General features: G+C 37.4%; 1 protein-coding gene across 1 annotated transcript in view; it reads right to left on the bottom strand.

Moving 5' to 3' along the window:
* Nucleotides 1-6,429: 6,429 nt before the first annotated feature.
* The window catches only part of MICU3 (mitochondrial calcium uptake family member 3), a 53,274-nt gene continuing 45,477 nt past the window's right edge, over nucleotides 6,430-14,226 (bottom strand). The window contains exon 14 of the mRNA XM_027635550.1: nucleotides 6,430-8,289. Within this exon, the coding sequence (XP_027491351.1) occupies nucleotides 8,179-8,289 (111 nt within the window). The 3' untranslated portion in view covers nucleotides 6,430-8,178. The remainder of the gene's footprint in view (nucleotides 8,290-14,226) is intronic.

Genomic DNA, 14,226 nt, shown 5'->3' with positions numbered 1-14,226 from the left:
TGAAATAAACAGGCAAGCCTCACGTTAATTTAGGTGGGACAAAAAAACCTGCCTTGACTGATAATGCCAATTACTTTGGAGCATCCTTTGGTCAGAGCTGCAAAGAATCGCCTGTCCTTGTGTTTTAGTCCCAGGGACGTGGGCTCTCTAGCTCTCCTTCATGGCCACAGTTAGTTTCTATTCCCTCCATGACTCTCATCATTCATGGGTGATGGCGGTGATGGCCATGAGAGACCCTTTCTTCTGTGCCTTTCTTCCTCTTCCTCCCTCTGTGGTACGACCTACAGACATTTTAAGTAACAGCAGAACAACTCAAGAGCGAGCATATTCAAAGGAGAATTTGTACTATGGTAGAAGTAAATACTGGCATAATCTAAACCCATTAGGTGTTAATGGACGAGTTTCCCAAATTACTGTACTTGGGCTGCCTCCTCTCTATAATGAGAGAGGTTACTTGGGGAACAGTTTATTGCTGCTTGTATGAAAATGTTCACAAGGAAAAGATAGAGGAAATGAAGGTAATTTTCTTGTCAGGAGCTGGGCTGAAGGTAGCTGGTGTTTAAGGAGGCAACTTGAGTATTTGGCAAATTGAAAAAAAAACATTCTTGTCACAAGTGGTAATACCACTCAGCTTTTCTCCTCAGGCAAGGTATATGCAAGGTGCTGCTGGTGGATTTTTTGTTTTAAATGTGTCTCTCCTGGAATACATTTGGAAATTTCTAACATGACCATGTCTGACTATTTCCTGTATCCAGTTGTGTGACCGTGGTAGCATGAAGGGATGTTAGAGGAAGGGGCTGCCTCACACAGCTCTGGGGCCAAGCATCCTCTTCCCTGCTGGAGCCCAGCCCAGGCACCCAGCGTCTCCTCCCTGGTGAAGGTGGCTGCTGCTTTCCTGCCCAACCACCAGCAACTTCAACAGTGCCTATGCACTGCACTCACACAAGTGCCAACAGCCAAGTTATTTCTCCCCTTTGGCTGTCAGGGCTGAGTTTCACTAGTGAAAGCACAGCCCCCCCCTTGTGCAGCTGATCCTGCTGAAACAAGCAGCTTCCTGCTCCACATACCCTTGTCAATGAGTCTGGCTGACCAGGGCTCTCTGCTGTTGTCTTTTGGGAGTGTTGTTCAGTTGCTCTGACAGGTAGATTCCAGCTGGGCTCAGATACAGAAGGGGAGGGGTGGGAACTGTGCCTCTTTCTGAAGGAAGGCATCTTGGTACCCTTAGCATGCAGTCCTAATTAGAAACTACTCCTTTGCAAGTCTAGAGGCCTCTCTACTTTGTCGAACCATCTCTAAATAAAGAATTACACTGTTCCAATTGCTGACACTAAAAGTTCTTTGACACTTACAGTCAGGTGATGCTGCATTCCTACACTGCTTACTGTGTATAGATAGTTAAGAGCATTTTGGTGCATTTAAGAAGTAAGAAACTACTAGTAGTAGTTAGTAAGTTGTCTATCTAGAGCGAACAGTAGTAGGTTTGTATATGACTAATGAAGTTACACAGACATCTTGAATGTATTTTATTAAGATGTGATAAACAGTTCCTGACAATCAATCTTATAAAGTAATGGCAGCAAAATGGAAGGAAATTTAAAGGGAGGATATTTAACACATAACAGAGAAAAATTATCTGTTAATGATAATTTAGCATAGTAAGTCTCTTCAGAGCACAGTTTTATGCAATTTGAAAGGTTATAAAACTTCAAAACAGTACAAATAAGAAAGTAAAATGAGCCACAAAAGAAATGCGATTATGAAAATTAGCAGTCTTCTCTTTAATGTGTACGTGAATTGAATACCACAGTACTGCAGTAAGAGAGCATCTGTAGCTGGAAACACCATATGTTTATCTAGCTCATTACATTTTGACTATAAAATTACACTGAATTCTTAAGACTACCATTGCAACAACTGAGTGTGGAAAATAAAGACTTCACATTATTAGATAATTAATTTTAAGATGTCACAGGTTTACTGTGCTAGAACAGTTTGAAAATCACAGAATCACAGAATATTCTGAGTTTGAAGGGACCCAAAAGGATCATCGAAGTCCAGCTCCTGGTCCTGCACAGGACAGCCCCAAGAATCACACCATGTGCCTGAAAGCATTGTCCATATGCTTCTGGAACTCTGTCTGTTAGCAGTAAAGCATGATTCATTTTATAAACTCATAATAGCTTTTTTTAAGTTCAGTATTTCTTTCATTATTTGGTCTATTTCAAAAATTCCAGACTAAGTATATGCAGAGTACAGTGACAGATAAGCACACACAAAAAATGTTCTTAATTTAAGATGTATTTATCAGACTAGGCACTTACAGTTTATAGACTCTTAACATGTCCTCCCCTATGTAAGCAATCTGATAGGGTGGAATACTTTCTCCTCCACCACATCCTGTGTATTCAGTGGAGCAGCAAGAGGAGGAGGGACAGTAGGACAGGAGTATACATATTTGCTCCTACACAATACACAGAGCAGCACTTAGAAGCAGGAATACACACAGACAGACATACACGCACAAGGCACTAATTAGGTGAACCAGCAGCTTTACAGGGATGCTCTCTGGCCTTCAGGACAGCAGCTGTTCTGCTTGCTTATCTCCAGAATGTTTGGATGTTGGACCACGCTTACCACACAAAGGAAAAGAAATCCCTCTGCAACACCTCTGGCATAAGGTGTCACCTAGAAAATGTATGTTGCATCTCAGCTGGAGTCAGGTACTGTCTGTGTATAGTTTGTGGCTACTGGCTACATGAAAACAGGCAGCTCAACTAGTCTCCCCAGTGTCAGTCCAGCTGTCAAATGTATTTTAATTGAAGGACTGGCCCAGATGTATTCTACTTCTTGCTCTCCCTTCATCTGAGCTCGGTACTCAATTATTTGCAACTGTTTGGATACCCAAACCTAACTGTTGTCATATGATTTTTTTTTTGTTTGGTGGTGTTGTGGTGGTTTGTTTTGGTTTTTTTATTGTTTTGTTCCAAGGAATGAAGTCCCTCCTCACATGTCTTCATTGCTACCTCTGGATTGATACAATACTATATTTGTCAGTCTGCCTTCAGGGAAGTTTTTTGAAGTCCTGTCTGGGGTTATTACCCACCCACTCTTCTGTCACTTTCAGCAGTAGTGCATTGTTGCAATTCGTGCATTGTTTTTTTCTCAGATGCACCCATCTGTGAATTTTCATTCCCCTGCTGCTTCCCCTTTTGTCACTTAAGGTGGGAAATAAAGGATAAAGCTAAACCAGCTCCAATCAGTACTAGTTCTGGTGCAATGGAGATCTGTACAGTCACCCAAGGAGGTCTCTGCTTAGGCAAAAATCAAAATCCCTGTAGTGGAAAACCCCTCAAGAGCTGTATGTAAGAAACCTTATCCCACGCTGTGTGCACCAATCCAGTGCTTTCTGCCATTTGCAATAGAAGTTAAGTGACTTAATGGTTGACTCCAAAAGTAGACATCTGAATTTAAAACTATCAGTCTAACAACCTCCTTTTTTCATTTTAGATAGGCTCATTTAAACCTGCTTCTACAGCTAATGCCCCGAAATGCCTTGACAGACCTAAGCCACTCTGTGCCTTGGTCATACATCTAGGTTTGGCCATTGTTCATGGATAAAATTCCTACCTAAGTTCAAGCTTTCTGTTGCCAGGGATCCTTAGAGTATGTCTGCATAAAATGCAGCAACAGCCATAATTTCTTTCTTTCCACTTCCCATGGAAATGTTTTAACTGCCAGCCTGTAAGCCAGTTTTAGTAATTTATCCACTCTCTTTTTGAAATGATACGGAAAAGGATGCAAGGTTCACAGCACCAGAGAAAGTAAATGCTCCAGCAGCCTCTGAGGGCATCTGACCAAAACACCAGGGACTTTTGGACTCCAGTCCCTGCTCCTTGTACTGGGTTTTGCCACACGACTTCCAACTGCAAGGGCATATTCTCTTTACAAGCTGTGTTATTTCTGGCAAGATGTGTAATTGGATTGCAACTACCACATCTCTCTGAATCCTGACTGCCACTATCCTGCCCTTCATCTCTGCTCCAGGCAATGTACCTCTGTCCTCTCTCACATGCTGTCCCCAGCACTCTTGTAACAGGGAGTTGTTCTCATAGGATCATATCTGTGTGTATGTTTGCACAGGTTTTTTTGGCTGTCACTTTCTAACTGAGCCCTCTCCCCTCACATGCTAATGGCCACTAAAGAAAGCACATGAGAATGCACAGCTCCCAGGACCAACATCTTACAGTGGTTCTGTACTCAGTACTGCCTGGTTAACTAGTTTAGTTTGTGGATTTAAAACAGTTTGAGGTATTTCTGGATCTTGTGCAATTCCCTGCATGCATTTTTTGGAAAGCCCAGGTGACTAACTTCAGACTCAGTGTTTTACTGCAGAGATTTGAATATCTAAAAGTTTATTTTATAGCACTGCTTTTGAATCTAGGTTGTAGTTTCTGAATCAAGGTTAGAGTTAAAAAAATCCCAGGAGTGATATGTTGCTGTTTCTATGAATATTTATATATACAAATTAGGTATTTTAATAAAAAAAATTCAAGTGGGTACTAGTATTTTTATGGAATTCTACTAGCTAATAATAATGCTCCTCTGTGGGAGGAATTTATAAGTCAAACTAGTGGTGAAAATTAACATTACCCATTCAGGATTAAAGCACACCTCATGTATTTAATTGTGTGTGTAAGAAAAAGAATGCAATATATCCAAGGGCATTACCTGCTGACAGGTTCAGGGTGCCAAATACTTTCATGGAAACATATTAGAAATTATTCATATTAGTTTTGGCTTGATTTTAAGGGGATTTCAGACTTTGTATTGCTAAAAATTAGTTTCAGATTCAATTTTGAATAGTGAGCTCTTAGTCTGATTCCTTTCCTTCTGCAAGTATTAGTCTGGAGTTCTTTTCCTAGAAACTGTCTTGAAAATACCCTCAGTGGGGACAAGAAAGCAAGACATATCATAAGGTAAAAAATATCACATGATGTCAAATGAAAAAGAAAAATTTCTCTATAATTTTTTCCCCTTTTTTTGCAATGCATTTGTATCCTGATATTTAGGTGGAAGAGATCAAATAACTATAGAAACCAGGCAGTATTACCAACACAATTCTGCCAATTACTGTTCAATAGCGTTTCTTTTCCTTCAGGCTGATAGCTTTCTATGTCATACAACACGACAATCTGCAGTGGTAGTAGTTTGTATCAGCTTACTGCCAAAATGTGCAAGGAGGGAAACTACCACTGTAATCTTAAACATCAGAAGATTAGCAGGAAGGAGCTTGTAGTACAGGGTATTCTGCCAGGAACTAGGAATTCATCAGAGCAGGCAAGAGTTAGTATCACAAAGCTACCCAAAGCTGCAGGTTTACTAGTTCCCATTTTATCCCAGCTGGTCTGGGCATCTGTGGGCAGTTCCTAAAGCATCCTCTAAATATTCACTTACACTATTACAGTTTTCTTAACTTACGGAGGAGAACAAGAGCTGGTTTTTAAAAAAGCCCTAATTTACACAACTTTTCACATGGTTTCATGGCAGCATACACATTTTCTCTGCTGCCAGGAATTTGGCAGATTTTGAATAATTTATGAACTTATTGAGCACAGTGACTGCAGCCTATCCGAGGGGTGCCTCTATAGCAGATGGCATGTGCCGTTACCCTGCCTTGTTTTCACCTGTCCTTGCATTCCAGCTCTTTTATACAGAATTCTGTGGCAGAAAAGCAAAGCTATCTCAAGATATGACCAAAAGAAGAAAACAAGTCTATTTTTTTGTCATGGTGAGATGCTCTAATTCAAAGCACTTACACATTCATGTTACCAAAAAAAAGATTATTTTACAACAAAAGAATTTGAATGAAATACATTGCAAAGCAAATTAGTTTCAAGTGCATTTATTTTGAAATATTATATGTATATATTCATATTTATATTAAATAACATTATTAAACATGAGGAAAAATATTCTTAAAAACTAATCTGACACTTTCACATTCTAGTTTATATTACGTGACTACAATTATGAAATACATAGAAAAATGCCAAAATTGTCTCAAGCCAGCCATAAATGCAAAGTGCAATCACTATTGCCTAGGGCAGTGGAGGATCAAAATGATGATGGTACTGCTGCTTCCTCCAAGGGAAGGATCACTGTGAGTGGGCAGTAGTGAATGAAAAGGAAAGATGGGAGTCCCTTTGATGACTCCCTGTCATTTCTTCCCTTTTTTTTGTCCTTCATCACTGAAGAAGCAAACTGGGTTTTTTACATGCTGACAAGAAGCAGTGAGACAGTTCTGCCTACCAAGACAATACACTGAATACAGGTGATTCTCTACATGATCACACGGGGATTGCAGCTTATCTATGTTCTGCTGTGTCAATTCAAGAACCTTTATCTCAATTTATTTGATTTTTTTTCTTGTTGTCAGTAGTTTAAAGACACCAAGGTTGAAATTTTCTAAGTTTTTATCATGAAATATTAACTATCATCCTTCAATAGTTTTCTAAACTGACTTTTTGTTTTTAGCCAACACCTAGCACACTTTTTTCTAGACTTCCTAGTGTGGAATTTCTTAATAAAAAAAACTTACTTCCTATTTTGTTTTGATTTTTTTACCAGAGATGAATCTGGCTATAAATTAAACATTTCTAAACTTAGGTGCACTTATACAAATGCTACTTATTCACATGTGATATAAGATGGTATTTGAGCAACATGTGCACTGAATAAAATTTTTTAAAGTCTGCTTTCACATATTTGGGGTAACTAGATATTTAAAACTATTATTTTGGTTCTGTTTTGATTGTCTGACTACCAAATATTTGCCTTTCTGATAACAATTTATTGACATTAGTTTTAGTGTGTGTGTGTATGTATTCAGCTAGAAGGATTTCGAGGCACAGATTGTTCCAGGACAGATACAGACTTATTCAATGTTCAATGAAGCTTTTCAAGAAGGGTATAAAAATATGTGTTCTTCTTTGTTTGAGCTTAATTCATACCACCTGACAATAATCTTGAAAGGGAGTAAGGAAAAATGCTGCTGCTGAATAGAAAACAAGAAATTTACAGAATATGAAAAACAAATATAACAGTGTCCATACCACTGTTTCAGTAACATTTAAACCTAGAGGGCATGACAGGTTGTAGTGGCTACTGATGGCCTGTATTCTCCATAACCTTTATACAGCCTAATTTATGTCTGATGTTTCATGTGTGATATTCAAATAATATTACTTAATGAGTGTTTTTCTGTACTGCTGCATGCATTCATGTTTTGTTTTGCTCTTTTGTTTGACACAAACACGAGTTATTTGTTTTCAGATACTGCATTCCAGAGTAGCAAATTAGACAACCATAATTTCTACTCAGTGCCCCTTCATAAAAAGTGCACTGTTCACAAGAAATACAAGAAGTTTTACTCTACTGGAAACGTATCAGTGTATGGCAATAATATTTATAATAAATATTACAAAGTGTGTGTTACTTAACAGGAATTTGAACATTTTGACTTTTCTTTGACATACTGCTTGTAAGACATCTTAAAATCCCTACTATTTTTCAAAAGGATAAATTAATAAACATAATAATAAGACTTGGAGAATCTGAACATTATAGTTCATACAGTACTTTTCCTAGGTAAATACCTATCATTCACATTATAACATAACAGCTTTACTCTTTTTAAAATTACAGCTTCTAGGAGTTTAATTTGTCCATTCAACTCATACATAATTGTTATGCTACTTAATGCATTCTCATTTTCAGTTTAGCACAAACTTTCAATAGTGCTCTTCTGAAAGCAAATTCACAGTCTAAGCTGATGCAGGGAGTTTCTCTTCATTGCCAAAACATTTTCCTACCCAGGCATAAAACTTTCTTTTTAATGACAAACTTATCTCAAAATAATAAAAAAAATAATATTCAAAAGATGTTCTTAAAAAAAGACTTCTGCCACTCAGGTAATAGTTAGTTCAATATTTAAATAAAATACATACTGAAAAGCAGTTTTAAGAGTTGGTGATCACTACACTAAGTGGAAAAGAAGTCCTGTATTTTCTACTGCAGCTGGAAGATTCACAATTCACCTGGGTTAGTTTGTTCTTCATTAGGAATTCATAGGAATAAATATTTCTAGCCAGTGCAGATATTTCTTCTTCCTTCCTTCCTTTATCTCAGCATATCTTGTCTCCGAAATTGCTTCCACAGATCTCTGAGATGTTCACCGGTTACAGTCATCACACAAGAGTAATATTCCTTCCAACCATACTTTGGAGTCTCCTGTGAAAAGTGAAAAACATACAATTGAAAAAAAGATATCATTCACTAAATTCTTTAATTCTACATTATATATTACTCAGACTCATACACACTAGATAGATGTTTTAATATTAAAATAATGAAAGATCAAGTTTACTTCTGTAAAATAAGGGTTATAAATCCATACACAGGTTCAGTATTCAAAATTCATCCTCACAGCACACAGTTAGCATTCAACAGATAGCCTATTTATACTAAAAGCTGCAGGAAAGGATTTGCTCTTTATTCAGGTATGTCCTGCTCCCTCTCTAGTTTTGTTTCTTGCTTGTGTCGACACTGTACTAAAAAGTTCACTTATGACACCAAACAAAAAGCACAGAAAATTACTAATGTTCATTAAACGGAGGCATCAGGAAAAGCCAAATACAATATAGGCAGATGACATGAAAGCTTCTCTATTCTAGGTTACCTTAATCCTAAAGTGCACTGTAGTTCAGCAACATGAATAAGTGCCCATTGAATGGAGAAGAATACTGGCCAAGGGCTGGCCTAGGAGGTTCACTAGAGGTTCACTAGACTCTATGCTACCTGTAATTATCACTGGATCTTATTATTTCTTCCACTATTCCTAACTTCACAAGCCTATTTTGAAAGCAGGTGTAGAAAGATGGAGAGGTACTAAGTATTAGAGCAACTGGGGAAAGAAGCTAAGGGAGAAACAGGAATTATAATTGCTATAGGGAAGTAAAAAACATTTACAAGTAATTTTAATTTCTAAGATGATTTACAATTTAAGTACAGTGTCTGGAAGCAAGTGGTTACAGTATCAAGGTGTCATGGTTTAACTGGGTAGGCAGCTGAACATCACTCCCCCCGCTCTGGAGAGAAAATCAGAAAAAAAAAACAACTAACCCCCTAAAATTCATGGGCTAAGATAAAGACAGCTTAACAGAAAAGGGAAAAAAGAATTCAAATATATGAAACAAGTGATGCACAAGGCAATTGCTCACCACCCCCCAACCAACGCCCATCCAGTTCCTGAGCAGCAGCCCCCACCCAGCTTTCCTCCCAGTTTATTTGCTGAGCATGACACCACCTGGTATGGAATATCCCTCAGACCAGTTGGGGTCAGCTGTTCCAACTCCTTGTGCACCCCCAGCCTCCTCACTGGGGTGTAGAGGACCCCAGGAAAAGCTGAGAAGTCCTTGACTTAGTGTAAGCACTGCTCAGTAGCAACTACATCATCACTGTGTCACTGACATTATTCTCATCCTGAATTCAAAACACAGCACAGTACCAGGTACTAAGAAGAAAATTAACTGTCTCTTAGCCAAAACCGTGACACAAGATTAGAGATTGTCCAATACCTTGTTTTGGTTGAAACGAGTGAAGCTGTTAAAAATATTGCAACATTGCAGTACATTAAAATCAACCATTAGACAGTGAAGCCTATATCCATTTATTCTTCTCACTCATCTTTTTTAATTAAAAAACATAGAATTTTATAGAGAAGTTGTAAATATTCAGAAAACAATCTAATCCACAGTAGTATATAATCCAGACTTTAAATGAAATATTAGAAACAATACTTACATGAATGCATAATTTATAGTTGAAATTTATAGTCAATCTCATGAAAAAATGCATTACTTGTAAATTGCACTGCATTATTTAACAAAAGCACGTTCAGTTGATTAACTCGTGCTTTAAGGTACACATTTTTTATTTTATGAAACAAGTTCAGAGAAATGTTCATGAAAGTCATTAAAAGAAATGCTGAAATACACTGACTGTTCAGATGAACAGTGTCATTTCTAACGTATGCACCATTCTTGCATCTACCCTCAGTGTACCAAATCCACAGAAAAAACATTTTGTTCACATACTCCGCAGTGCTTTCATATTTCCCTGGAACATTCTCCTCCCACTGTATCCAGGTATGTTTTTAAGCTTCTAGTCAGGTTTAGACTCAAAAGCCCAGGTTCTGTAACCTTCAATTACTTTTGTAACGTAACTCAGTAAGGTGTGCCTTATCACACACTTCTCACTTTCTCTACTTTAGAGAAGAGGTAAGCAAAAGTCTCTTCAAGTAGTAATCAACAACCTCTTTTTGTTTTTTTTTAATCTTACAACATATATCTTCAACTGTTATGTACTAGGATAGTATAGAAATTAAAAGCTTTAAAAATATTAGCTACATAACAAATTTAATCTCATTTGACAGAACGAAGTGTTTACAGAAGATAACAATTTATAGTTGAAACACAGCTAGAAATGAGATTCTGAACCCATGCTTCAGTCTTTTGTGGCTTTCTCAAATGAAATTTCCTTCCTCAGTCAGTCCCAAGGCATTATTTTCAGCTATTAACTATTACTTCCTAAAAACCTTAAATCAGAAATTTTGAAACCCCACAACATTCAGAACATCTAGAAATCAGTTCTTTTAAAGCAAAATGTCTTAAGATTCTCAGGAAATTACTGGTATGTAGAACTTAATTTCTAGATTTACATCTGTGACACGTAATAGTTACTTTCAATACTTTAGAAGTCAATAAAATCAAAATTTGGCTTAAATATCTATCACAGCTACTGACGATGCAAATAGTTTGGCAAACAGTACTTATAGATGGACTTGAATCCCTTCTTAAATTGGCTTCTAGCATCCCTTTTCAGAAATTAACTTTGAAAGGGCTTTGTTAGAAATTTCCTTTATATCCTTCTATAAGATTTGAAGCAGAGTTCTCCTCTATGCTCTGTTAGGCAGCTCTCTCCTAACGTGTTTTTTTCAGCTCTCCCTGCGGTGTATGCAAAGGAGTACCTGCCAATGCTGTGTCAGGCTCTGTGCCCTGCAGGGACCGCACACAGCTTGTTACAGGTTTCCCAAGGACAGACTTATCATTATTTATTATAAGGGTACAACATTCTTTACAATGTGGAGTAAATGGCATTAGTGCATTTTAAAGCTATGTGATGTACAGCAGAATGTGCTTTATCCCTTTTCAAGGTGTAGATTCAAAGTAGGGTATAATCTGTACTGTGTGTGCCAAGTATCTTAATCTCCTTCATCACAGTTCTACATTTACCATAGGAAGTACATCAAAGCACAATGATCTGTACTTTTATATTTAGAATGAAGTAAAATTAATAGTAGTTGTACTGTGTCTAACTTTGGAATGTAGTTGCAGACGATTTTTGTATTTCATGTATGTTTACGTGCTTCTTTGTACATCAGACTGAAATTAAATTAACCACTGAAACTGTTCAATTTCAAATCTCCAATGATTCCATCTTTATTATTTATAAGCTAAATGGAAAATAATAATTTTTAGAGTTATGTAAATCCACTTTCGCTCCACAATGTATGGCAAAGACAGAACTATCTCTGTTCTCCTTAACAATTCTGTGATTCTATGATTTTAATTCATGATGAGACAAGAAGCAGTTGCTTAAGTGAAGAACAGTACCAAACTAATGTGTCAGCAGGAAACAGGGAATTTTATAAATATAAGGCTTACATTGCATTCTTCAGTGCACAGGCAACAAATATTTGATACCGACGTTTTCAAGAAAGCTTGGGTACAAGAAGAATTTTCATTAATAGCATCTAGAAGCTCCAGCTGGGAAGAAGAGCAGGGTAAATAACCAGAGGCTTCTACACTATGTCAGTGAGGCTGCCTGTAACCAAGTCCATGCCCTGAGAACTAACTTGGTTTCTCTGTCTCTCAGTGTGTAGTGTAGACATACTATTATTCAACTTTAAATTTTTTCTTGAGAATGACTTTATACAGACTGAACAACATCTCCCTTTCTCCACTGTATATTTTTCCCCAGTTTACATCATCTCAGCCTATGGATTTATTGCCTGAATTCAGATCTGATAAGGTATCGGTGTATGTAAACTTGATGCTTTTACAACCTTTCAGTCACTAAGATAATTTTATTAGGTTTGATGATTAGGTACTGGATTCCTTTGCGTCACTGCTTTTTTTTCCACTGGGTCACATACCCTTCACTGCTATTATTAGGGATGCATCATGACTGTATAGCATTTTGCCAGTTTCCTGTAAGAGCTGTTCCGTATCTTGAAAAGTTTACAGTTTAAACAATACGCGACATGCAACTGCAATATCGGTTTTGTCAAAAAGACAAAAAGTACTACTAAACCCCATTTTTAAAAATACATGGGAAAAGAAGGAAGGAAGCTTTGAGAGTCAAAAGTTTCAAAGATATGATCTTTAATTTACATAAAATTAATTTAAAGCCATGACCTTCCTCTCATATGACTAGCAACTTGGATTATTAAAATATTGTTTCAACTATTTCATTAGTCATTTACACTTCCCATTAATAAGGTGGAGAAACCAGATGCTTTTTTTATTAAGATCAAATTTCCTGTTCTGTCCCTCACATATTAGTACAAATGCTTCAGTATTTGGGTTATACTCAAAAAGGAAGTATAATTTTAAAAGTGTTAATAGATAATCAAAATAATAATAAAATAATTTTACAGATGCTGAATGTTACATGTACAAGAACATATACAAATCAAACAGAACTCATCTTCTTTCTAGGAGGACAAACCATCCTGTAAGCCTGGACATGCCCCAAGCCATCTCTACTGCTGAATTTCAGAGAAACAGCCTGTTCAAAAGATGTGACACACTTCACTGAAAAAAAATGGTCTGAAAAGTTCCAAAGAACACGGTTCATGATACATGACATGTCGTGCCATAGGAAAGGTCAATAGTTTAGATATATTTCCTCTCCCGTGTCTATCTCGCACAGGGGTCTACAAAGGAAAAACACTACTGGGACTGGAGAGCTGACAGGCTACCAGTCTGGGTAAACAGACCCCACCTCTCAGCCTTAAACACTTAGATTTTACACTGTTGCTGGAAGCCAGCCATCAACCCAGATAAACAGGATCCACGATGCTTTGCTTTGCTTTCATGACATGCTATCTCAGAGTTAGGGAAGAAAGATGGAAACCAGAGGCCCAGCACACTCAGTGGCATACAAGTGGTCAGAGAAGCATATGACAGAAAAGGATAGGATTCAGAAGGTCAGAGGCCGATATGATAATATATGGAGCCATCTGAAGATGGTTATTGAACATAAAAGCTTAATATTACACCTCAGAATTAAAAACAGCAGGGGAATGACAGTCAAACCCTCCTGGCTCAGAAGCACATGAGATGTGCTGGCTACTGCACAGGGTCCACTGACACCCGACCACTGACCATGGGGCCTCGTTTGTCATGGTGTACATCTCTTTGCTCCTCCCCTCTGTAAAATAATACATCTGGGAACTAACAGCCTTCATAGCAACAACTGCAAACTCTTTAAATGTAAATAGGAAAAAACTTTAAATCGCGAAGAAAAAAACTTTTGCTTTATGTAAGAAGGGAAATGTCTACTAACACACAGTGTCTGCTGTGTCCACTGCGTGACAAATAGTTTCACGATTTGGCTACAGAATACGCACACCCCAGTTTTTACACTGAAACCCACAGCACAGTCTAATTGTAAGAATGGACATTCATGTAGTGCATACATGGAAACAGTCATGGTGATTGTGTGTGGACACAGTGCTGATTTTTGAAAATTGCTGGTATAGCATTAATCAAGCCAAAAATGATTATTGCTTTCAAAAGTCTAACAGTATAAATTGAAGTAGAACCAAGTTACTAACAGTCAGAAAAATCTACCTCTACAATCTTCATTGGTAAATCCTTATTAAGTATAGGTACCTGGGAAATTACTTGAAAAGAAGTAACAGGACAGACAGAAAACAGCAACAGAAACTATGAAAGAATACTCATTTCAAACACAGTACAAAATTGGAGCTGGCTTACAAAAGCAGTGACAGTGTGAGTCAGTCATTACCAACTCCAGCATAAAATCCTATTGCTTCATTCAAAAACACAACGTAATGCTTTGAGCAACCACACTGCTTGC

The sequence above is a fragment of the Corapipo altera genome, unplaced genomic scaffold (genome assembly GCF_003945725.1).
Source record: "Corapipo altera isolate COAL_440 unplaced genomic scaffold, ASM394572v1 22b, whole genome shotgun sequence".
Classification (NCBI taxonomy): domain Eukaryota; kingdom Metazoa; phylum Chordata; class Aves; order Passeriformes; family Pipridae; genus Corapipo; species Corapipo altera.
This window is presented reverse-complemented; position numbering and strand designations above follow the sequence as displayed.